This window comes from Parambassis ranga, chromosome 22 (assembly GCF_900634625.1).
Source record: "Parambassis ranga chromosome 22, fParRan2.1, whole genome shotgun sequence".
In the NCBI taxonomy this organism is placed as follows: Eukaryota; Metazoa; Chordata; class Actinopteri; family Ambassidae; genus Parambassis; species Parambassis ranga.
In genome coordinates, this window is record NC_041042.1 from 14,888,453 (window position 1) to 14,914,097 (window position 25,645).

Genomic DNA, 25,645 nt, shown 5'->3' on the forward strand with positions numbered 1-25,645 from the left:
ATCACAGTGCAATAATGTGCAACAGACAGCGGCGGCATTGCGCTCTCGTTTCTGCAGATTAACGCCCCGTTGCCTACCGGGAAGGACTGTGTTACGCAGCGACGTCGTCGACCCCCCTTTTTCCTCTTGACTTTGTAGCGGGTGGGGAGGGGGGGTGAAAAAGTACCAGTGAGAGTGAGGTCAGCAGCATAGCATGAGTCAACCTCGGGGATGTATGCAGTCACCGTCAGCGCAGGTCTGTATTGTGCGGGCCTGCTGCCGCTGCTGGCCGCGCAGAGCTGCGAGTGTGCCGCCGTTACTAGCAGCTTTCATGACAAACACAGTAAGTATCGGGGGGTTTGGAGACGCGCTGTCGATGACTGGCGGTGTTGTTGTGGTCGACACTGCATGTTATTGTGGCCACGGCTTGCTGGGAAAGTTTTGTTTACCTCGCACTGGGCGCGCACTGCTGCTGCTGCCGCCGCCGCTGATCAGCTCCTCCTTACGGGACTGATCGCTGGCCTGTCTAATGTGTTTCATGTGTCAGTCAGCGCGGATTGCACGGGAAGAAACGTGACGTGTTCACCTATTGACAACAAGTTGAATCGATTAACGCCTTGTTGTGTTTTGTTCGCTCCGCCGCCGCCACACTTGTGTCAGACAGCCAGCATTGTTGCTTCGGTTTGTTGCAGTGGGTCATGGCATTAGTAGCTGGGTAATCCGTCTCCTGCAACAAAGGACTTCTCGTAAATAGCACTGAGCTGGCTGGCTGGCTGGCCACAGGAAAAAGTGCAGTGAAGGGAGGGGAAGCGTCAGAGCACGTTGTGTCTTCTTGCATTTTCTTTTATGTGTCGTTTCTTCGCAACCGTGCAGGCCGCGTAATGCGCGCTGGGTGCCACACGTTCTGGGTTAAATTAGGAAATGGCGATGGATTAGGGCGGCTAATGGTGCTTGACATTTATTTTAATCCAATTTAACGTGTTCGTTATTTATTAGGCTAAACCCCAGGCTTGTGTAAGGTTGCACTTGTGATGCGTCATGATGATCCCTCACCTCAGAGAGGGTTAATGCTCAGAGACTGCTCAACACAGCATGGTCGCCCTGTAATCAGCATGTTATTCCTCGGCAGCAGGGCCATCCTGCAGAAATCATGCATTTTTATTTGGAGGATGTTTGCATGTGTAACCTCACATGGCACTGCTCATGCTGTTTGTTAGCCACATTGCATGGTCATTCACTTTCCTCTGTCAGTGGTGCCCCTGAGCCAGTGCAGGATCTGAACAGCTGCAACTGTCTATTTTAAGAAGCATGTGTTTTACCAGGCCACCAGAGGAAAGGGTGACAATTGTCAGTTACTTCCTAAGTTCTCATCATTGATGCACTTTGCCAGGGGCTGTGTTACAGAGATTCAGCTATTGATTTATGTAATGGTCTGACCATAAGGCCTGCAGCAGGCCGGTTTGCTTTGATTGTGGTGATTCCCACTGTGATAAGTCCTTTTTTTCCTGTTTCCGTTCACTACTGCATGCTTTTTATTTTATTTATTTTCCACACAGATGGGACAAGGATTGAAATTTTAACAGAAACAGTCAGGATCTGCGTGCATCTTGAAATTTGGCAGACTGCACGGTGTCGAAATCTGTTCTGAAACCTGGCCATCAGATAATATTTTTCATTATCATAATTGGTTGCCATGGCAATTGTCAAGATCTCCCTATATAAGCTGCCACAGTCTCCGGGGCCAGTTGGACTTTTTTTTTACCCCCCTGCTCTCTTCTCTGCTCTTCTCTCTCCTTCACATAGATGGTTTCACAGTGACTCATGTTTGCTCACTTTCCGTTGCCCTTCCTTTTTGAAACAGCAGCCACGGTTCAAAGGGCATGGGTTCCCTTTTCACCACTGATGAGTCAGATAGTTGTAAAAAAAAAAAAGAGTGGTTTCTATCACGTTCAGTATGCCGTCTGTTAGGATGGTTTGGCGGGAAAGTGGGCTTCCTTTCAGTCACAGTTATGAAGCATTTGATAAAAAGCCGTAAAGTTGATTGTTGTTTTTGCAGCACCTGTTTGTGCTGTGATGACATAATGGCCACAATTCTTGCAATAATATCTTAAAATGACATTTCCAGGAGCTATTGATCAGACTGTCTGTCAGCAGCCTCCCTATAGTCCTGGTAGTAAAGGCAGGTCTGGTCGTATACATGTTGGATGTGATCCCTGTGTGCCGTGTGATCTTAGGGAATGGACCTGCCCCTCCCCTGGTCTATTATCACACCCAATACCATTCAGTGGAGTTCCATTGTTGAAAAAACAAACAGCAGGTTTTTACATGGCTGTGGCAGGGATGCTAATGACACTCCCCCCCTGTGGGGACCTCTTGGCTCAGTGGCTCAATGCTTGACCTCTGTCTCATTTTCTCTATACAGGGTGTTGCCCATGAATGAGGAAAAACATCTTAAGATCTGCTCGACCCCGACTGACGACCTGTGAGCAGGTCACAAAGAACTTCAGAGCGGACAGAAGAGTTTCCTGCTTTTGCTGTCGAACTTTTTTTTTTCTTGGATTGGTAAATTCAGGTGACAGCCAGTGGAGTATACTTGGGTGTGACTGAAAACATTTACCTGCCTCAGCTTCTTCATGCCCGTCATGAGCTTACCAGCCCAGCAGAAACCCAGCACCAAAAGAACAGGCAAACGCATCACGTTTTTCAGCGATCAAAGTGTAGCAATGAAGGAGACTTCGCAGCACCCAGAGGGGTCTTACTATGTCCCGAGCGGCACTGCGTCAAATCCTGCACAGAGTGAGGCTGCAAGTACTGTGACCTCCAATCCAGAAGGCCCTCACATGTACCTCAATTCAGTCATCTTCAGCCCGGATAAAGGGGATCAGAACAGAGGTCATTATCAGCAGACTGTGCCCATGAAGTGGGCTCACCAGGAGCCCAGCCAACAGCAGCCATCACTGTCTCAGCAGCAGAGAGCTGCCTCTTGGGCTACGGTGTCTAACTGGCAAAACTTTGCAAATTACATTGGAGGCGTTAATGTAACGGACTCAAGGACTCAGAACGCATTTGTGAAGCAGATGCATGAGACGTCCAGCTTACAGCCACATCAACAACCCCCCAACAGAGCACCAGACAAACCTGCAGTTGAAGTGTACAGGGATGCAACAAAGTCTCGGGGCCTGGAGTGGGAACAGCAGCAGCAGCAGCAGCAGCAGTCCCAGACCTTTCAGGAGACCCTAAACCCCGGGGTTTTGAACCCCCAGCAGCAGAGTTCATCCCACCCAGGAGGAAGCTCTGTTTTGCAGCCCTTCCAGCTGGCCTTTGGTCAGCCCAAGCCTCACCTGCCAGCTTATTACCAGACGTTCCAAGGAAACAGGACAACTCTGCCTAACCCACCTAACTACTCGACAACAAACACCAAACCCCCGCATCACTTACAGCAGCTGCAGAAACAAGAACAAATACGCCAGCAACAACATCATATTATCCAACAGCAAATTCAGCAGCAGCAGCACCATCAACAAATGCAGCAGCAACAAATCATTCAGCATCAACAGCATGTCCAGCAACAGCTACAGCAGCAGCAGCAGCAACAAATACAGCACGAGCAGCAGCAACAAAAGCTACAACAACAGCAGCAGCAACAACAGCAGCAGCAGCAGCAGCAACAGCTCCAAATTCAGCAGCAAATGCAACATCAGCAGTTGCAGCAACAAAACCCCCATGTGCTTGACTATTACCCTGGTGCACAAAATGCACACCCTCACCCTCATCCACAGCCTGTGGTGGTACACTCCCAGGAGTCCCCTGCTCCAGCTCCCTCAAAGATCCAGGAACCAATCATCCAGGACATCACCCCCGAACCCCAGCAGCCGTCAGATTCGCTGCAGCCCCCCTTACAGCCTGACCCCCTGTCCCAGACCCAGCCGCAGACACAACTTCAATCCCAAACCCAGCTTCGCAGATCTCGACGGCTGTCCAAGGAAGGTGGGGCGCCATCCAACAACAACCCTTTTCTCGCTGTATCTTCGGATCAATCGGCACCAGAGCCGCAGGGATCTCAGAACGGAGCCCGCGACATCCAGGCAGCCCCGACAGGTGTCATCCAAAGCACACGCAGGAAACGCAGGGCATCCCAGGAGGTTAACCTGGAGACGCTTGCTCGGGAGGCTTCGGAAAGGGAGTTTCTGCCATCGCATGGTGTGGAGGTAGGTTTGGAAATAAATGTCTTATGTTTGTTGCCTGCTATCTTTGTTTCTTTCTCTTGTCCTTTTTTCTGTTTTCTTGCCGTTTTGCTCACTCATCTGTCTCTCAGCTGTTTTCTATCAAGCATGGGAGCCACAAAAATAACCATTATGAGACAGGAACTGGATGTTCCATTCCATCGTGAATCCCAGCAGTTTGCATTTTGAATCTAAACTCATGGCTGCAAGCGAGAGGCTTAATTATGAATATTTTAACTTGAGGGAGAAAGGTCTATTTTTCTAGTGTTATGCCAGGGTATAATTGCATTGGGATTTTAACTCCCAGAACAAGAGCAGGAACTGGAACAAACGACTTAATGTCACTGCCAGGAAAACGGTGCCAAAACTTGTGTTGTTTGTGATTAACATGTTGCTGGAAGAGTAATCAGCACCAAGTCAGGCGTAAACCACACAACCGAGCTGCTCGGCTACAACAAGGCTTGTTGTGAAATGTGAATATTGTCACTGTTTAAACATGGTCTTTATTAATAGTATCGTGTGACTTTCAGTTCACACTGGATGTGTTGAATATTAAACAAAAAAAAACACACACACACAAACAAAGTAGCCTGACTGTAATATGTGAAGTCATATGCTTATCTGTGTTTATGTGCAGAGTGTCTTGATTGTGCAACAAGTCCTGTTGCCAAACAGCACTGATTCAGAGTGTCTGCAGCTCAGCATGGCTGTGGCCTGGTTTCGCCTCATGGGTAGCTGCTCATGTAGACAGTGTGTTTGGTTACATGCCTGCACACCTCCCCCCCACCTCCTATCAAAGGAGAGAAACTCCAGGCTGGCCTCTGCATGCCCGCCCCCCTACCCCCTCCCTCCCTCCCGGACAGGGAGGGGTGCAGGGTTGCCCTGCCTGCAGTGCTCAGCAGAATGTCTCTCCACCACTCTGGTGTAAAGGCTGGAGTTTTCCACCAGCAATAATGAGCACAGATCCAGCACAGCCACACTGCTGCATGCCTTTTTGCCCATGAAGAAGCAGCGCGTATGTATGTGTGTGTGTGTGTGCAGCGACAGTATGCAGCATCTGCCTTCAACAGCCCTCTGATGTGGTGCTTTAGATGGCTTTCAAGTTGCTCCACAGTTGATCGCTGTTCTAAAGCAAACGGGCTGCTCATGCCCACTCATTATGGTTTCTCAAAGGAAACAAAAAACGTGAAGAATGCTTTTAGGGACGGCTCCCATGACATGCATGTAAACTCAGTCACTTATTGCTGCACCTAGCTTAACAGCATCAAGGTGCAAACAAGATACTTGTTGGAAAAATGTCATATTCTGTGTTTCTTGTGTATTTTTCACAAGCAGCACATTTCCTGTTTTGTTTGTAGTATTGACAGCTCTGCTCATGCTCCATTTAAGTATTGACTTTATGTTTGTTTTTTAAATTTGCTGTACTGTTTACAGTTTGGCAGGCTGCTCGGCTACCTTTGTTAAAAATCCATTTACTGTGTTAAAAGGGGGGGGGTGTTTTTGCACTTATTACGGTTTATGTTAAAGTCTTATTGTAATGGATTTGTATGCTGCAGCATGACTGTTGGAACAAGCACAGAGATGTCTTTGCTTTTTGTTTCTTATCTTATTAGTTTGCTTTTTTTCTTCAAGTATGAATGAATGCCTTTGACGTGCATTAGTGTACATTTTCAATAGAAATGTGATCTGATCCGCCATCTTTTTTAGGAGCCACACAGGCCGTGGAGTCCGACTGAGACAGAAGGAATGAACTCTAAGCGGCCTCGAGACGAAAGCCTTCTTCCGCTAGTCATCCCTGTGTCCGTTCCAGTACGGAGACAGGAACCCCCTTCACCCGACAGAGAAGAAGCTGCTCTGGCATCTAACTGGTCCCACAGGCCCTCCAATCTCCAGGACTTTGGCCGCGCCGACCACAAGCCCTCGGTCATTGTCACCCGCAGACGCTCACTCAGGAACTCCTTGTCCGAGAGCTCAGAGCAGGTTGGCACATATTAACTCCTGCTACCTGTTTTTGAAGACTTTGTTTTAAAGTTACACTGACAGGGTGATGCTAAATACGAATAGTCTAGTTTCACACTGGCTTCATCGTTCTAGTCTCTGCCTGTTTTAATTCCAGTTGTAAATCCTTGAATTCGTGCCACATTGCCCCAACAACATACTCTCCCTTCCCCCCACTATGCTACATGTCTTCCCTGCCCCCATTTCATCAATGCACACTTTTCTCCCTTTCCCTTTAGGTTCGAGGGGTGAGGGGGGGTGGATTTGGTGAACTAGTTGCCCCATCCCAGCTCAGGCAGATTAGCAGGGTTTAGCACTGCTATACTGTACACTATGTCCCATACAGTAGAGGGTTGTAGCGCCCTCGCTTCTCTAGGATTGCACAGAATTACATACATACAAACAGCTATATGTAATCTTACATACAACTTGAAACAATTAAAAACAAACTCTTCCTTTGTCTTTCCAGAATGATGGCGCAGACGGGGAAAAAGATGACGACGGTAAAAAGTCCAAACGTCGTCCTCGGCCAGAACCTCTCTTCATCCCGCCACCTAAACCCAGTTTATTCATCGCTCCGCCTGTGTACTCCAGCATCACTCCCTACCAAAGCCACCTGCGCTCACCTGTACGTCTTGCAGACAACCCCCTCACCATGCCCCCATACACACCTCCGCCTATCCTCAGCCCTGTTCGTGAAGGCTCGGGCCTCTACTTCTCAACGCTTCTGTCATCCGCCGCTGCTGCAGCCAGCGGCCCCGGCCTGCCGCCTCCCGCGACACCCAAGTCCGCCACGCGCAGCCTGTTGCGTTCCAGTGAGTTAACACTACAGTGCTATGAAAATGTATTCAGTCCCGGCAACAGTTTTTCATAATAATCTTTTAACCTGTTTTACTGAGTATGTTATGTGTTGTGTGCCTCTGCAGACAGCTGCGACATCACACCACCAGTTTTGTCTGCTATGAGTGAGGCCACTCCAGTCAGCATCGAGCCGTGAGTAGTTTCCTCATTATCCTTCATTAGAGAAGCAGTGGGTTTGGGGTGGGTTCTGTTCAGGGGGGTACTCTAAAGCATGCATTAGCATAGCTGCAGTAAGAGTTCTGCAATCAATTATTCAGACCATAACACTGGGCTGAATCATGAAATGTCCTGAAGGAGAACACACACTTCTTGAAATTTTAAACCCATCATTTAATGCAGCCCCTCCACCCCACCGCTGCTACCGCTGGAATCTTTTCCCCTGCTAGCATCAGTGCCAGTATTCTGATCTGACTACGCTGAATAAAATGCATTCTGTCATAACAAGTCCATATTTAACTGTCAAAGACAAGGCCACAAAATTGTTTTGTTTTTGCTTGTGTTGCTAGCGCGATATGCAAATGTTAGCGTTGCAGGGCAGTAATGTGTTTAGAATGGACACATATGCAGAGGTGTGCCATATGTGACAATAAAGTGATAATCCTTAAGATGTCCTACTTGGGTTTTAGGGCTGGCCGGGGGGGGGGGGGGGGGGGGGGGGGGGGCTGCCTCAAGCTTACCACGGCAACAGCAGCTGCACGTTAATACTAGCGCAAACACGTTGACTTTGTCAGAAACATGAAAGAAGCGCTTACAGAGCAGTCAGAGTTTCAGTAAGTTTAGATTTAAGGCCTAAGAGTTAGAGGTTTGCAGTCATGCTCTATATAAGGCAGTGTTTTGATAATAACATGTGTCATGTGTTCTTAAACTTGGAAGACAGTATAAGGATAGTAAACGATGCATGAGATAAGACTAGGGTGGAATGCATGCATTAAATCCTTCATATTTACATAAGCAGGTAATCCATATCCAAAACAGGGTACAGAGCAAGAGGATGTGAATAAAAATTAGAGCAGCAGCATGGAAGGGAAGTCGTTTTTCTGTAGTTGCATCAACAAGGAGATGCAGTTTATGGGAGTGCATTGTGCAAGCTGTTGGCTGACTGATGCCAGCTGCTCAGCAGTTAGTCAGGGACGAGCTAATCTGGCTTCCCATAAATCATGCTTTCATCTGGGTCTGTTGTATACCCAAACACACAAGTGCCATCGCAGGTCAACTCTTTGCAGCCCACCTTCCACACACACACACACTGGGGGGAATACTGCAGGCCAGCTGGAAATGCAGTGAAGGGTGGGGTTATTCTTCAGCCTGAATCTCTTTGCAGCATAATTTTCTGTTGTTGTCAGTTGACACGTCAGCTTTAGAGAATTATATCTGATTTGCAAGCTTTTGTTTTTTGTTTATTTAGTCCTTATTTTCCAATTAATCATTTTTATTATCCATTTATTACTGTGGAGAATTCATGAAATACAAATGTGATCTCAGAAATAACAAGTGCTTTACTATAAAATGAAAGTTGATATACAGGAGGCATTTAGGCACTTGATGAAAGGATCAGATTCACTAACACTCCTTGTCCTGTGTCCAGACGGATAAATATTGGGTCCCGGTATCAGGCAGAGGTGCCAGAGCTGAGGCAACGGTCAGCTGCCGATCTGGATCACCACCGTGCAGAGTTAGTCTGGACTCCACTCGACGAACTGGAGGTGAAGCCAGACTTCCAGGAGAAAGGTAAGAAAAACAGCCTGATACATTATTTCATAACGGTTGCATCACATAAAACTGAAAGCAAAAATAACGACCGTGTTATGATGTTAATGATGTTAAAGCAAATATTCTGTTATTGACAGTCAAATCTTTTTTTCCCTGTTGCTCACTGTGACTGTGTCTCTTTCAGTGAAAGACCTGATGCACCTGGCCTGCTCCAGTGTTTTGTATGGAGGAGGCACCAACCAGGAGTTAGCCCACCATTGTCTCTACGAGTGCAAAGGGGACATAATGGTGAGTGCTACAGAACAATCCATATTGAGTGGCTGTGCAGAGACATGCATAGATAATAGAAAAATGACCAGCGGCTGTGGTTTAAACTTCTCTGACTCGAGCTGGGTTTCCTTCTGCACTACACATGCACGAGTGGTTTATTCTTACACAACGTCTGTAGGTGTTTCAAACACTGCACAGATCACATTCATTTTTATCGAGGATACAAAAAAAATCAAGTCATCGGAATTTTAATCTGGTTGCTGCAGTGCATGCACATACTTTCTCCTGCGTTGACCTTCTATCTCCATGTAACCCGGTTTCTTGTGTGCATGTAAATGTAGTCATTGAATGACTGCAGAGGTGTTATTGCTGAACGGAAGTGACTGATCTGTAGAATTTCACTGGGCCTGGCTCTGAAACTGTGGTAGCCTGAGATGACTGAGATAGTAAAACGGTCAGATTGTTTATCCTGAGGCGGGCTGCTGATGCTCCCTTTCAGAAACACATAAAGCTGCACGTTCTGTAGTGCTCCAATGATCAGATTGTGACATGTGATAGAAAGCTGAGTCAGATGTTCGTTTCTGATTTCCGGTCATAGTCATGGTTTTGTCACCATGACTGGACAGATGGGTGCTCGGCCTATGCTGCAGAAGTGACACTGAACATCCTGTGTCTCATACCTGTAACATCACAGTCAGACCTCTGCAGGTCATCATCAGGGCTTCCTCTGGGTCAACAACTGGAACTCACGCACGACCCCGCTGTATTAAACAGCACACTGCACGATAATAAATCATCTGCACAGTGCATCCAGTTAAATTAAACAAACAGATATATAATAGATGCATTATGCACAGCGTCTGTTGTTGTAATGAGGTCAAATAGTGGTCGCTGTTAAGTGTTGTGAGGCAGCTTCTCTACTGGAGCTCAGTCTCATCAAAAGGAGGATACAGTGATATTTAATAAATGTATTATTATTGGAATTATAAAGGAGTTTGTAGTGGGATGGTGGGAGTAATGGCTGCATACGCTTTGTTTGGATAATACACTAGAAAAACAACAGATATATGTAAAGAGATACAATCGTTGAATAGTGGATACTATAAAGACAATGTTTTTTTCTACACTGTTAATTAAGTTATTGTTGTAAATGTTAAAGGTAGGGTAGGAGATTTCATTCTGATGCACTTTTTGTTAAATTAGTGTAACTTCTCTTTACAATCCGATAGCAACCAATTAGTTCGGCAGTTTCACATTAAAACGAAGAATATGAATCATCTGTGGAAGCTATAAAACATCAGCCAATCCTCCGGGTGGACCCTGCACGGAGTATTGGCTGGTTGTCACTCTCTTCCTGCTCTGCGGGCACCAGAGAGGTACGTGCATGATGGTTGAAGTCACAGACCGCAGCTCGTCTTCAGGTGATGTGCGTCCATGTGATTGGGAGGTGTGGCTTCGGGGTGATCTCCGAGAGAAAGGGGCGTGTGTTTACTTTGGAAATCTGGCTGACTCTCACTGAGTTTTCAAAATCTCCTACCCTACCTTTAATGTTATATGTTAAGTACACACTTTATTAATAGGTTGTTGTTGTTCACAGCATACAAGCATAATCGGAACATGGCAAAGTGCTGTAGTATGTCTCAACAAACATGTTTAGATATATGTGGCTGCTAATCTTTGACACATCTGTTATGTTTTAATTTCAAGATGTAACTATGGAAGGCTGTTGAAGAATAAAACCAGATTTTTGCACTACACACAACATAAATCAATACTTCCATTACTGAAGATGTAGAGGCAGCCCTTAGCGACCAGCACTAGTACAACGTTGTCAAGGAAACTACAGGAAAAGAGAGGAGGGTGGGGGGGCGTCTTAGCGCCTACTCTCTGCAGCGGTCCGGTTCAAACTGCCGTCTTCCAGCAGTCGTGCACAGTTTCTTCTCAACTAACAAGTTAATTCATATTTTGACAGCGGCACAGAGTCCAGTGATGACTCACTCTGGTAATTCCAGGGAAGAAAACAAGAATGGCGGATAGCTCACGCTCCGGTTACCTGTGCTGATTCATTGTTTGGCTCTGTTGTGTTTTGCGTGTTTAAATGAAACAATTAGAGCGCAACTTGGGGAGGGCCTGATTGCATAAAGGCTCATAAGTATCCCTGCTATGCTGCCGCTGTGCCTCATTTGTTGTTTTTCGAAGCGATATTTATTAAATGTTATTTGTTTTTCAGGCCGCTCTGTCCATGCTGATGCTGAGGAATCCCATTTTCCCCAAGTCTCATCATCTGTCCAACTACCACTACTCAGGTAATAAATGGTTATGATCTGCTTTATTGATTGTGTCTTGATAATCATCTGATTAAACCCCCGTCTTTAAAGACAGATGCTCATAACTTATGCCATTATTCGTGCTTTTATGCTTAAGACCAGCCACATGCAGTCACAAAGATGGATTCTTAGCCTCTGACTTGCCTCTGAGCAGTGGCAGCTGCAGTGGTGTGTGTGCTAGTGGTAGTGGGTGACTGTGGAGGATTGTCAGGGTCAGCGTGGTGAGGGAAGGAGGGGGCTACCAGCATGTGGTTAATCCCAAGCAGAAGACAGGAAAGCCATTGTTTATTCTGTGATTTGACTGTGTGTGTGTAGTCTACAGGGTGGGGGTGGGATTGAACCAAATACCCTGAATGTAATGTGGAAGTAGATCATTTTGGAGTGTTTTTAAACTGGTCTCTAACTGACAGCATCCTTGTCCTTTTAAATCTTTCTTTCTGCCTGTCCTCCACCCTCTCTGTCTTTCTCTGCTGCATCCACCAGGATCAGACAGCTGGACAGCAGCTGAGAGACGCCAGTTCAACAAAGGCATCACTTCATACAAGAAGGACTTCTTCATGGTGCAGAAACAGGTATGTGTTTGCTTTGAGACAAAGGGAGAGGGAGACTCATGGCTCCAGCAGATGCTAAGGAGACAACAGACCTCCCAACATTGCACTGCATGCTCTTCATGTTATCTTTTCCTCCCTTTCGAGTGGGTGGAGGAAAAGGAAATACAGTCACCGTGGAACAGTATTTTATTTTCAGTGTCACACTCAATCATAGCTTTCCCACAACAGTGCAAAAAGATATAATTTTCTCATCTGAACCACTTCAGGGGTGAGAATGGAGGAAAAATGTATGTTCTATGAGTCACAAGACAAAATTAAAAGCTTCAAGACTGGACGTATAAATGGCTTTTTTGTCGAAATAAAGAAAGTACTACATTGAATGCCAAGAAAAATATAACACTTTAACCAGTAATCCATGGAACAAGGCTTCTCAGAAGTGTAGAACTTGGTAGTAATAATTGCTATAATGCTCAAACATATTCACACTCCATGCAGTCTGCTTCATATGAAGGTGGTATGTGGATATTTTTAGCAGCATTCTAATGCCATTAACAGTGTGTGTGTGTGTGTGTGTGTGTTTGTGATCCTCAGGTAACCACCAAGACAGTGGCGCAGTGTGTGGAGTACTACTACACGTACAAGAAACATGTGAAGATTGGCCGCAATGGGACGCTGCTCTACGGCGAGGCAGAGCCTTTGGAGAGCAGGACCGCTGAGGAGGAGATGGACCACAAGGTCAGTCACATGACGCAGACACAGATAGATCAGTTAATCCATAAAACAGCAGCTTTATTTAGCTTTGAAACATCATCTCTCAACATCCTCATTGATTAGTCAAGGCTGCAGCTCTCTCTCTCCACTGTCTCATTATTGTAAATGTAGATTAATAAAAGATGCAGCTATCATGGTGACAGAATAAAAATATTCTATTTTATTCTTTTGCATATACATACAAAACAAACAAGACCATGTGCTGCATGTGTCGCACCATACATATACATTGTCTTACAGAGAAATCAAACATTTCATCACTGCTTTATCAATACCTCAGTGTAACTCAGATATGGTTGCTAGATGTTAACAAAAGTCTTATATTCATTTCTAAGGCTATATGTGATTTTTTTCCAGAGGTATGCAGCAGTTAATTTCCAAATACCACTTAGCAAAGAGTAAAGGGGAGTCAGACTTCCGTGTAATAGTGATGCACTTTCTGGCCGCAGCTAAAGGTCTCACAGAAGTCAAGCCAGAATCCTTTGATCTTAGTGCAGGAACCAGGTACAGTGTAAAAAATTTCCTACTTCTGTATTACATCTGAAGCAAGAGTCGGGTAGGTCGGGTTTAGACCTGTGAATTTTCTCTGGAGTTAAATTCAACTGATGATGAAAATTATGGTGAACAAGCCTGTGCCTGAGTTAATGATGGCAGATAAGCTGTCCTGGCACAACTCTGACCAAAGCTGTTCTCCAAGGCCTGTTCACACTGGGGAAATCAATCCGACTAGAGCAGGATTCGAGCCGTATCTGGATATATCCGGATAATTTGTTTCTGAGTCTGAACAACGCGAATCCGGATATATCCAGCTTGATTTCAATCCACCTCTCGGAGGTGGATATAGCCGGATTGGCTTACATCTGGCTCAGGTCTGACTGCAAATGCAGCTAGCGAATCCGGCTAGCGCCGTTTATTTTTCACATGGCTACAAAGGAATAAACTGCTTTTAAAACCAAAAAAAAGGCGCCACCTAGTGGTTTGGAGGACAGCAAACAAGCCGGATTAACCCGGATTGAGGGCGTGTGTGTGTGTGTGTGTGTGTGTGTGTGTGTGTGTGTGTGTGTGTGTGTGTGTGTGTGTGATAGCCATTTGAAAATAGGTCTGAACGTATCCAGCTTAAAGTCTGTCTGGATTCGATCCTGCTCTAGCTGGATGGACTTTCTCCAGTGTGAACGGGGCCCAAGTGTTGTATTTGTTGTACTTCATACTCCGATACTCCTCAACAACTGTAAGACTAGGCAAAGCCAAGTCATGTCCTAAAACACCTCTGATAAATGATCTCAATTGGAGATAACAGAAAAAAAGTCTTATTGGAAAGATTGTATTTAGTTTTTAGTTGATCAAAAGTCATAAAAAATCCATCCTCAAAACAGTCTCCCAAATGACAAATTCCAGGTAGTTTAGATTAATATGAATAATGAAAAGAAGAAAGATTCAGGCCGGATCATATATGTTTTGGACATCATGGATGAATGTTGCAGCAGGTCGGATCTGGCCTTGAGTTTGACACATGTGATGTAGACATTCATTGCAGTTTTCTTGCTCATATTCAACTGTCAACATGTTCAGCACTTTGTGTCATTTCAAATCGTCCAGCAGGGCTCTCACAGACTGGAGCCACAGCCGGAGGAGGACAGCAGGAAGTGGGAAGGGTCAGCTGACAGGAAACAGGATGCCTGCCCCACCAAGGTGACACACACGCTGCAGGCCACTGACAATGTGAGTGTGAAGCAATGAGTGTGTGAATAAAATGAGGATCTATAGGTGCACAGCACAGCTATCTGTCCTTTTAATGAAGGAGATATTTATGGATGTTTCAGCCTACATCCAGATACGAAACAAACTTTGCAAAATATGCAATCAGTTTATTTGAACAGGTCAGTATTCCAGGTGATGGATGGATTCTTATTTTGTGTATATGGCCGACAAACGTAACTTCGTAAGCCTATACATGAGACATTTCATACAAAGACCTTCATACCAGATCACATTATATAAAATGGACGTAGTTTTTCCTTAATTTCAGTCTTCACGGACCTCATTTGGCCTCCTGACTGTTTGTCCTTTTGAACTCTGTCCGACTAGGTGAATGTTGGATTTGGTGCCCCCCCCTGGGGATTTAGAAGAGATAACTGACGTTCACCTCTCACTGTTGTGCAACTCCATTATAGCTGTAGGCCAACGATGACTCAGCAAGAAGCTTTTGTCCTTTTCTGCCCGTCTGTTTTCTTACGCTGTGTCCAGTGTAATGCTATCCTGCTTAAAAGCTGCTCATAAAGCTGCTAGAGGGCTCATTATTTTTCTTAATTGCACCCAGCGAACGTGCTGGAAGTATTTGGAGCTTTCATGTTAACGACGCCTCTCTCTCTCTCTCTCTCTCTTTTATTGCGTGCAGCCGGGGACCGTCCTGATCATGAAAGGCCAGGAGGACGTGGGGAGGGAGCAGCCGCTATCCAGGGTCATCCACCCACCTCACCCACCGCCCCCCAGCTCCAAACCGCGCTACGATGGCAACGCACGTCGGACAAGCCCGTCAACGGGCAACAAAGCCGCAGCCGCTCAGGAGGGAGAGTTCCCCTGCAAGAAATGCGGCAGGTCAGTGATGAGAGCTTTCACATCGGTCACCGCTGTTTGGCCTGTTTGGCTCTGTTTACTTATGCAAATCTGCCCAGCAGCACTCACTCACTCACTCCTGTTACGTAAGTGTCTTTGGACAAGCTGGATAGAAAACACACAAAAAAAAAATTCTGCAGGAAATATTGGTCCTGCTATTGCCCACTTGGAATGTGCATTGGTAAACAGAGGCAAATGTCTCATGGTGTCTGTTTGAAAGAATCAAACCGCTCTGCCAGGCTTTGATTAAATAACAGCTCGTCCTCTGGCAACACCGGCCCTGTTATTGCCAACTGTGTCCTAGCAACTGCAACACAGAGTAGATAACGGCACATCGCGCCTCTCGTCAATGCAACTCTACCCAATGACTTGACAAGAGCTGTGCTCACTCTGTAATATAGTGAAGCTGCCGAGAGCATTCTCATTATAGATAATCCACCCCTGCAGGGTCTGATCAATTACAGGAAATGTAATGATGTGAAAAGAAACACCAGTGTCTCTGTGACCTACTTATGATTGAAGAACTAAACCGAACAATGGAGCACTTCATGATTTTATGAGGAAATGATAGCAAACCTATTAAAGTAATTGTTGTGCGCAGGCCCGTTTCATTGTTGTGAGTTGTCGTTACGTTGCCACATCTCCATGCACCGCACAGTCTTCATGTGTGTTGTTTTTTCTCCTTCTGTCCCACAGGATCTTCTACAAAGTAAAGAGCCGCAGCGCCCACATGAAGAGCCACGCCGAGCAGGAGAAGAAGGCCGCAGCGCTGCGCCAGAAGGAGGCCGAGGAGCGGGCGGCGGCTAAAGCAGCGGCCGAGGCCGCCGCCATCCTGGCCGCACGGCAGCAGAACGGGACGCGACAGATGGGCGGCGACAGCACCAACGACGACTCGTCAGACGGAGAGGACGAGGACGATGAAGACTGGCAGTGAAAGGAAGGCCGGACACACAGACTGCAAACAGGCAGCGCGGAATGGGTGAAGGGACAAAAAAAAAAGGCAACCCACCGGTGAAATTTGTGTAAATTTGGTGGAACAAGACGACTTCCGCTGCGTGGCACATTCAGGGACGATATATCCCATGTTTAACTGTGAATGCGTGGACTGTGTGAGACTGTGTGCTTAATGACGTGCTTTCCAGAAACTCACCACGACTCCCCTTTACTCTGCTTCAAAAAAAAAAAGCTTTTCAAGAGTTACCTCTCTTGGTCACAGGGCTCGGTCAAATCAAAGCCATGCCGCTCCTCTCGGCGCTGTCCTCCTCACCACTCCCAGCCGCGGCCTTCCTCAGCACTTTGAGTCTCGCTCTGCTTTGCGTTGACAGACGTGGAACTAGTTGGACCCTTTTTTTTTTCCTCTTCTTCTTCTTCTTCTTCTTCTTTTCCTGGTGATGAGCCACAGCACACGCCTGCTTAAGCTGCATCCAGCCCATCCAGCATCGGATGAAGTTTTGTGACAGCATGAAATCTGACAGCTGGAGGGGGGGAGGACGCATCATGCTGTTGGTTTCTCCGCTCCGGTTTGGACAGACAGATGGGTGGATGGATGGATGGATGGCATGTGCAGACTGTTGTCTCTGTTTCGCCGCTCAAAGCTGCCAAAAGCTTTCTCAGACGCATGACATGCACCAAATGGGTTCTCTCTCTCTCTCTCTCTCTTCAGTTGGGCTTCAGTTCTGTAAACCCCTGCACCCACCGTCACCTTTTATAGCCCCCAGTTTGTTCCTCACTGTTGATGCCTTGGATGTTTTGATGCTTTTTATCTCGAAATGACAATCAATTTTACACTGTTGTTTTACATATATATCAATATGTATCCATATATTGATATATATGCAGGTAATGTTACTTTTTCTGCCCGTGTAGCTATATATGGTTATTGTTGTTGTTTTTGTGAATATTTCCTGTTGATGATTATAAACATTATTATATTATTATTATTATTATATCTTGGTTTTTGGCTGCAATTTAATTGAGCGCTTTTTTTCCCATTTTGTCTTTTTCTTTTTTATTTAAACAGAAAACAACAATTAATGCTACTTGCTGCCTGTTTATAACTGTGAGATTTTTTTTGGAAGTCAGAAATAAAAGAATAAGGCAGAAATGTATGTGCAATAGAACAAGTTGACCCCTTCCTCCCTTCCCCTTCCCCTTCCCCCTAACCCAAGTGTTCGGACTCTCCCCCCTCTCTCTCTCTCTCTCTCTCTCTCTCTTTCTCTCTCTGTCATGCCTGCAACCGGCTGCTCTGGATGCCTCGCTGTCAACCCTGTAACTGATAGGAGGCGCTGACTCAGACTGTTGAAACCACAGGTCTCTATAGATACACACATAACGAAGCGGTGAGGACAACAACCAGCACAGATCAATTCAAAGATGCATCTCCATGCACCCACAGACTTCCTGAAAATTTCACAGATTCAGATTTTGCAGGAGACTCTCACTACTTATAAGTCTCAGTTTTTACCAGTAAATTCATAGAAATGGATAATCGCTGCAGACCCAGCCTGATCCAGATTTTGCAGTTCTTTTTTTTCTTTGCTTTTTAAAAGCAGACATCTTATATCATTGACTTTCTACCTCAGCACTGTAGCCCTTTCACTTTCCCCAGACTGCTGTTGACATTTGAATAATTCCAAACAGGAAGTAAAGACAAACAGAAAGTCTTAACCAGGCCTCAAATTCACAGGGTTTTTATATAAGGGGCTTCTGAGTGCAGGCATGTCGATGCTTTTTCTTACTTTTATGCAGCATTTCTTTGCTGCAAGTCACACTTTGAAATCAAAACACTGAACCGATCTCTTCAGACTGTTAATGATGGCAACTAGTTTACTGGCAAAAACTGACTGCTACAGCTTTTCCACAGGGGAGTCTGAATGCTGATATGAGGCGCTTTCATGTCATTTTCCTCACAGCATACGTGCTAAAATATACTCTGAAAGTTTGCATGTTCTTACAGCGGACTCTTATCAAACTTGTATTCTTGCACTAAAGTCCCCCGTCTGCTGATATTTTACCTTCCTTGTCTTCTGCTGGCACGGAAAAGCGTCTCAGTCTGCATTTAGATTTGTTGTGGCACTAACGCGCTCCACTGAAACCTTGGCTTTGTGGGTCAGCAGTTACTCAAGGGCAGCTTGACACTGCTTACGTATGCATCAATGACCAAAAAAAGTGCAAATAAATGCAGATTTGTCAGCGTGACAGAAATATAAAAGCAATTTGAGCTATTGATTTTATGATCAGATCCATCGACTCACTCTTGTCCTGTGTGTATCTATGGTTGCCTCTTTCTCTGTTTACCTAGTTGCTGATATGAGGATGTTTTGATCTGTCTATTGCTACATATATCTATGTTGAGCCCTTTCTGCCTGGAGCCAGCTTCTGTTGCCGTAGCAACAAATGGGTTAAAGGGTTATTTTCCTTTAAAGGACAAACCACAGTGGGGAGCTGGGGGTGGGGGGCGCAGAGGGATGGCTCCAGTTACTCCACATGTAAAACCTGGGTCTATGCACAGACTGTTTATGCGTATGAGAGAGTGTGTTGTCGTGTGTGTGTGTGTCGTCAATGTGGTGAGTATGAGTGCTTTGAGGTAAAACTACGCCAGTCAATGGAGACAAACAAAAAAGTATTGCAGACTGTTCACATGTTTGGTATGTTAATTTATATTTTTTCCTTCTTATTTGGACTCGTCTTGAGGTTCTTGTCGGGGGGGGCTGCTGTTGTCAGGAAAAAAAAGGTTTTCAAAGCAGAATTTAGGGATGAAATTGAGGCCATGAATTCACAGCTCTAAACTTTTTTCATTCAGTTGGTATAAGGGAATTTAAAAGGGGACAAAAGGTTTATTTAGCTAAAGAGTAGAATTATATATATGAATGGAATTCTATGTTTGCATACTTTCTATGCTATTTTCTTATGGGGTTCACACTAATGATGATAAACGGAAAGGAATCTCAAGTGCTTTTTACTACGGTGTAACTTATTTGTTTTGATTTTGATTTTTACCACCTGTGTTTTTAGTAATGATTTATGAAGCACTGTATATTAAAGTTTTAAAATACTCAGCAGGGCTTTGTGGAGTGTGCTTCTTTCCCAAAAACACAACATTCAAATGGTGGCCAGTGTTGTTGTAGTTTCACTGTGAGGCACAAGGGGGAAGCATTGTTCCAGCTTTTCATGCACCGAAGCACACTAAGGGAACAGAAGAGGGCGCTGTTGTCATTTTCAGCTGTATATCTAAAGCGTTTTATGATTATTGACATGTAGTTTGATGAGCTGGAGGTGTCACATCAGAGTTGTTGATGTGACATCATCCCAGTAGTGTCTCAGAGGGATTTGCACTGTAATGTTCACTAACAGCTGCTCTGCTGTGAGTGTCCCTACAGTCAGGCATATAAAACAAGGCAACAATACTGTTCATGATCATGATTATATAATGTAGATGGTTTATGATGTCTAGATTTAAGTCCTTTTTGTAAATGTTAAAATATGTTGTGTGACCTCTGTGTTGCAGAGATATTTACACATCACCGTGTGACAGTTTTATGTGATTTTTGATATATTATGGCAGTTAAATGGAACTTATAAATGTGTAAAGATGAACGATGTATCCCACATGTGCACTAGAATGCATTATGTCACTACAGACCTCTTAACATTAGACACCCTCGCCCATTCAGGGTTGATCACACCCCAGGTTTTTCTGCCCCCTTCAAGCAACATTGGCTTAAAAAGCCCATGGACTCAGGACTCACTGCAGCCTGCTGCACTCCTCATAGGTCTGGTGCGAGCAGACTTCCAGCATGGTCAGTTGTTTGGTGGACTGAAAAATGCCTTACTGAAGCCAAACCCAGTGATGAAGACACACAAGCCTTCACATAGGTTGTAGATTTGTTTGATGTCAGTCCAACATCTGCCTTAGTCTGCTTCTCAAGCACTCCTGGGCAGCTGGCAAAGGCGAGGTTCCAACAATCCACTTCCAGGTGATCCACAAGATGTCTCACTTGTGCCACAGACATGAGGGTGTGCTTGAATATGTGTTCATTCCCATGGAATATGAGACACATAACTTCAGAGGAAAAATCCCATAAAAATGATAAATCTATCACTTTATCTATTGATTTACCGTATTTTAGTTTTTTAGAAACATATTTCTTCTGATTCATGTTCAAACTGAAGGTGTTGGCTTGAAAAACAATGCTTTGTCAGCAGCTCTTCATCTAAGGCTGCAGCTACAGTCCAGCCTCCAAAGTCTGTTTTTTCAGACCTGTCACTATGCTTTGCTTTCCCCTGGTGTCTTTTTTTCTACACTACAGCGAGCAGCATGTAAAAACTATAATCCACAACTGAGTGAGTGTATTCAACTGTGACTGTGTAAGATTGTGAAGCGATAACTGAGGTGCAGAATGATCTGACAGCGGAGATAAAACGATGCCTACTCCCACTAGCACCAGTGTGAGCAGCAGGGCAAATCAGGGAAAGCCAAACAAGAACAGCATGCGGCTCAGATGTGTCCTTGCCTACTCTCTTTCCCTGTTCCAAGCCGTGGGAGGAAGAGGAGGAGGGGGGGGGGGGGGGAGTACACAAATATGAGGGATGTGGAGCCGAAGAAGGAGGGGAGAGGAAGAACACACAACTTTATCTGAGTATCATACAGCTGGAGGAAATTACAGATCTGGGTGAAGATTTGGAGGGTTTCAGAAAATTGCACGAAAGCTCATTCACGTCTCATCCTTTAACATTAAAAAAAAACACACACTTCTGAGAAATTCCTCCATTTTAATGACAACTCTGGTGCTGCACAACATCCATCACAGTGACACAGAGAGGCCACAAGTTATTTATAACTGTCCTCGCTACATTAGAGCTCCGAAATCCCCCCGAGGCTCAGAGAAACCTGATGAATATGGCCAGGTGCTTTCCCAAAGTGTTGGGGATTTTCTCCTTATCATCTCATGTATGATATGATAGTGTTGAAAGTGTGATAATGAGACTTTAATGAGGTCTGGATCCTGACAGGTCCTTTGAGATAACAAATGATGACTTTTCAGGTCACCGATTGACCAAAATGTTTTTAAAAATGGCAGAAAACTAAAAATATATGATGAAGCCTATTGGTACGACTGAGATGCTAACATGCTAAGCTAAGCTAAGCTTTAATTCATCCAATTAACATAATTATTTAGGTCTTTCCTAAATGAAGACAGATGAGTGTGTGAAAGTGTGTGAAACGTACCAAACAACAGTTGGTGTCCAAGGTTTAATTTGCGGTTTAACATGGAGGTCCTTGTTACTGAAGCCATATTGGAACCAGATTGTTTGGCTTAAAGAGAGAAACACATGATTGATGAAGAAGAAGTTTTTTGTTTTTTTGTCCCAGAGATCCAGGCCTGCCCGCCTCATTATCTACACCACCACAGAGGCTTCCTCCTGGGTTTAGAGCGGCTGATATATCCCCCTCTCGGTGTGCGGATTTACGTGGAGCTGGCTGCCGTACAAGTGTTCATGGCAGCAGCTCATCTTTGCTGCACACACACACACACACACACACACACACACACACACACACTGGATCCTTATTAGCAATTACAACGCCAGAGGGTCTATTTATACACATCTGCTGAGACAGAGCGCTGCAGTGGAAACAGATACATCCAGCAGCACTAATCAATTCCAGGCCGATGTTGGTAGGTGAGAGTGGGAGGGGATGGGAAACAAAAACAGGAGAGGCACCAGACGGAGAAGAAGAAAATGGATCAAGGTGGAGATTATGAGCGGAGGTTCTCAGGCAGACATGCATAATCTGTTACAGAAATGAGCACCAGAGTCTCCTGGCCATCAGCTTTCCATTGGTCATCCACCTCTAAAAACCTCTGGAGCCTCTGGATCGACATGTTCATCCAGACTCCAACAGGCCGCAGGGGAATGTTTCACAGGGCTGACTCCTGGAGTAACCATTGAGGCATGTTTTACAAATCTCACACACACAAAAGCACTTTATTTGGCCCGAGTGGGCGAATGATGATGATGAGAAGGTGAAGATCTGTGTTAGGAAAGTCAGAAAAAAGGGTGAAGAGATCCATGAAATAAAGTTCTGGGGCTGATTTTGACAACTTGTTGGCAAGTATTGTGCTCTACTAACTTTTACCTTAAACACTCACTAAGGCTAAAACATGTTTTTGCTCTGTTTACCCCTGAATGATGGAGACAGGCATCAGCACAGCTATCAGCAGCTACTCCCTTCTGCGTGTCTGAGTGATTTGCAATTTATCCACCAGCATTATCAGCCCTGTATGGAGCCTTATGTGTATAGGAGTGTAGCCACAGGTTTATAATCTTAAAGGTAGGGTAGGAGATTTTGAAAACCCAGTGAGAGTCAGACAGCTTTTGAAAGTAAACACACGCCCCGTTCTCTCAGAGCTCACCCCACAGCCACGCCTCCCAACCAGTCTGTGACTTTGGCCATCATGCACGTACCTCTCTGGTGCGCGCAGAGCAGGAAGAGAGTGACAACCAGCCAACTATACACGCAGGGGTGCCTCGCAGGATTGGCTGATGTTTTTAGTGTTTTATAGCTTCCACAGATGATTAATATTCTTTGTTTTTAAGCGAAGCTGCCGAACTAATCTGTTGCTATTATTGATGCTATTATTCTTCTAAAGAGAAGTTAAACTAATTTAACAAAAGGTGCATCAGAAGGAAATCTCCTACCCTACCTTTAATGCTAAGCTAAGGTCAGATTGATTTTAAGATTTTATTGCTTGTTTTTAAGGTCTTAAATGGGCTGGGGCTGCTAACATGTCCTCACATTTGACAAAAAAACACCTAATTCGACAATACAGTAGTCTGAGGTTTGAGTCCCCTGACATTATGAGCTGTCACTCGCTGTAACTTTCCTTCATGTTGAAGGATGAAGGTTTTAAAACAATAACAGCATCTCTATTTCTGACACTTTTTTTTGCTTTAACACTTAGATACTCACAAACCTTGGCTGAATTAGTGCCCATAAAGCCCCACAAAAACAATTTTAGTCTGGCAATAAAAAGCTTTCCTAACCTAGAATTAATCCCTTTATAAGTGAGTGAAATGTATACGGCTGATTTCATCTTCATCTTTCTTTAAAGTAACACTGAAAGGCTCTGCAGCTGCCGGCAGGCTGGAACAGCACATCAAGCGTTCAAAGACTGGTGAGTGTAAAAGATTATTTTTCACACATACACTTTGTAATCTTTAAATGGTCCACTAACAGGAAAACCAGATGTCTACCCTCACTTTAGCATGTTGGCAGACATATGTGTGTTCTTTGGTTCATATATAACCTGGCAGTTCATGACTTCTGTGGTTTCACACATCTGATACAGGTTCACTGTTTCCTCTAAGATAAAAGTGCAGGAATTATCCTGTCATGGAGCCAGGAAGGTTTCTGTGGATCTGCTGTTTGGTGCTCGGATAGTTATTTACTCAAAGAATACACTTCAGGACAAATATGCAGCAGCCTCATACTCACAGCCATGCTGAGCAATCTTACATGGTGACGTCGCTGCTTTTACTTTCACACTTCCTCCACCTCTGTGGCTTACTTCTACTTCTTGTTGGCCTCTTTGAAACCACACTGGTTACCATGTAGCAGTGCTGTAGTAGCAGTGAACAGAAGGCCACCTAAACATCAGTATATTAGCTTCACAGCACAATACTTGGTATGATCTGTGAACTTTCACTTGTTTTGTTGTTTTCTGTTGTAGGTCTTGGTTATTTGCTTGGTTTTAGTTCTACTTCCTGTTTTATGTTGTAAACCTAGTGTGTCTCTGTGTGTTTTCCCTCCTTGTTGATTGCTTGTCCCGCCCTAATGTATTTCACCTGTGTCTTGTTGCCCTCTGGTATTGATGTCTTGTCAGTCATGCTTTGTTGTTGGTCTCTCCATGTGCAGTTCGGTTCAGTTTTCTTTTCTATCTCTCTTCTTTCTCTTTTATTTAATTTCGTTATTAGTTTGTGTTTCTGGGTTGTTTTGTAGTATGATTTCTTGAGGTCTGTGTTTCCAGATTCTGAACCATTACTGTTCTAGTTTGGTTTCAGTCAGGTTTAGGAATGGGACATGTAACACAACACAAAGACATTTTTTCCCATCTTCAACAAGCTTCTCTGCCATTTTCCTGGCTGTTGTAAACATTTTCCTCTAATAGGTCTATAGCTTCATGAGTGAGAGCCTCTGCTTCACGCTGACACAGCAGGTCTTCACTGGCAGTTTACTTCCTTCCCTTCATCCTTGGCAGAAAAACACTGGCAACACCTCACTTTAAGTGCAGCATAAGTCAACAGAAGTGCTTTATAAATAGGCACACAGCCTCCATGATGCTTCCATGATGATCATGTTGAGGACTTAAAGTGTCAGACCTCTCTGGCTGCCTCTGAGACTTGATGTGTTGTGGTTTTGCTGTAATAATGGACACATTTCAACACATTTATCAGATTCCCCATCACACTGAACCAACGCTGTGTGTTTTAAACATCTGGATGCATCACCATGACGACAACAGGGCAGTATTTCCTGAGAAAAATTAATAGACAGATATTTGCATGAGAAGTACTCATACTCACCTCTACTTTAATCAGAGGATTTGAATTGAATCAACTTCCTCCTCATGAAAACTTCAAATCAAATTGAAAACTGGTGTTGTTTGAGACTTTGCACAGTAATGAATGCTTACACTAGATCATTAATCTGCTTTTAGTCTTCATTTCACAGCCAGTTTGGAGAAGAATCTGAAACATTCTTCACTGCCAAATAGTCCTCTGCAAGTTGTCATCAGCAGCCTCAGCGTCCGCAGACTCGCTCGAGATTTTCCTGCGACACTGAGCGCCTTTGTTAGAGAGAGAGAGCGAGAGAGAGGAGTGACAGCCAAGTGCACAGGGTACACACTGGTTGTCTGTTAGGTCTTGTTTGTGTCTGTTGCCGTGGCAACTGTCAAGCCTCGATGACAACAGGCACGGCGGAGGTTATACGTGATTCACAAGCAGCAGAAGAGTGCAAACGCACGCAGTCGCCAAAAAAGAACCAAAGAGGAAGCATCTGGTGGATCTGCACAGACTCAGCTGCTGTAACCCACAATGCAGCAGGAGCAGGAGCACCGTTACACAGATGCACTTAAATATTTACTCTTAACTGCAGATCGAATTTCACAGGTCCATATAGTAGCTGTTCTGATGCTTTAATTACATCACATAATCCTCTGGGCACAGTGTGTGATATATTGTGTATTACTGATACTTAGTGTGTGTTAGATTTCAGAGTAAAAGAGACAAAGTGACTACAAAGTGTGACAGTAGTGCAGAGAAGATAAAGACAATAAAA

General features: G+C 44.7%; 1 protein-coding gene across 4 annotated transcripts; it reads left to right on the top strand.

Annotated features, from left to right (window-relative positions):
• On the top strand, window positions 1-19,364 carry mideasb (mitotic deacetylase associated SANT domain protein b). Of its 4 annotated transcripts, none has more exons than XM_028395088.1 (13): window positions 1-322; window positions 2,402-4,187; window positions 5,910-6,182; window positions 6,670-7,015; window positions 7,127-7,193; window positions 8,647-8,789; window positions 8,956-9,059; window positions 11,272-11,347; window positions 11,852-11,940; window positions 12,511-12,654; window positions 14,287-14,379; window positions 15,086-15,285; window positions 16,000-19,364. In XM_028395088.1, the coding sequence occupies exons 2-13, from the start codon at window positions 2,613-2,615 to the stop codon at window positions 16,235-16,237; spliced, it is 3,348 nt and encodes a 1,115-aa protein (XP_028250889.1). In that variant the 5' UTR covers window positions 1-322; window positions 2,402-2,612; the 3' UTR covers window positions 16,238-19,364. The 4 variants fall into 4 exon arrangements, with proteins under 4 accessions (XP_028250889.1, XP_028250890.1, XP_028250887.1 ...); XM_028395089.1 differs by having other exon boundaries at window positions 14,290-14,379; XM_028395086.1 differs by having other exon boundaries at window positions 2-322; window positions 14,287-14,409.
• Window positions 19,365-25,645: the final 6,281 nt, after the last annotated feature.

Excerpts from the sequence above, each read along its gene's own strand:
- mideasb (XM_028395086.1), top strand. The coding sequence starts at position 2,613 with ATGCCCGTCATGAGCTTACCAGCCCAGCAGAAACCCAGCACCAAAAGA. Across the intron at positions 7,016-7,126 it reads GCGCAGCCTGTTGCGTTCCA|ACAGCTGCGACATCACACCA; the intron begins GTGAGTTAACAC and ends GTGCCTCTGCAG. Across the intron at positions 15,286-15,999 it reads CCCTGCAAGAAATGCGGCAG|GATCTTCTACAAAGTAAAGA; the intron begins GTCAGTGATGAG and ends TCTGTCCCACAG.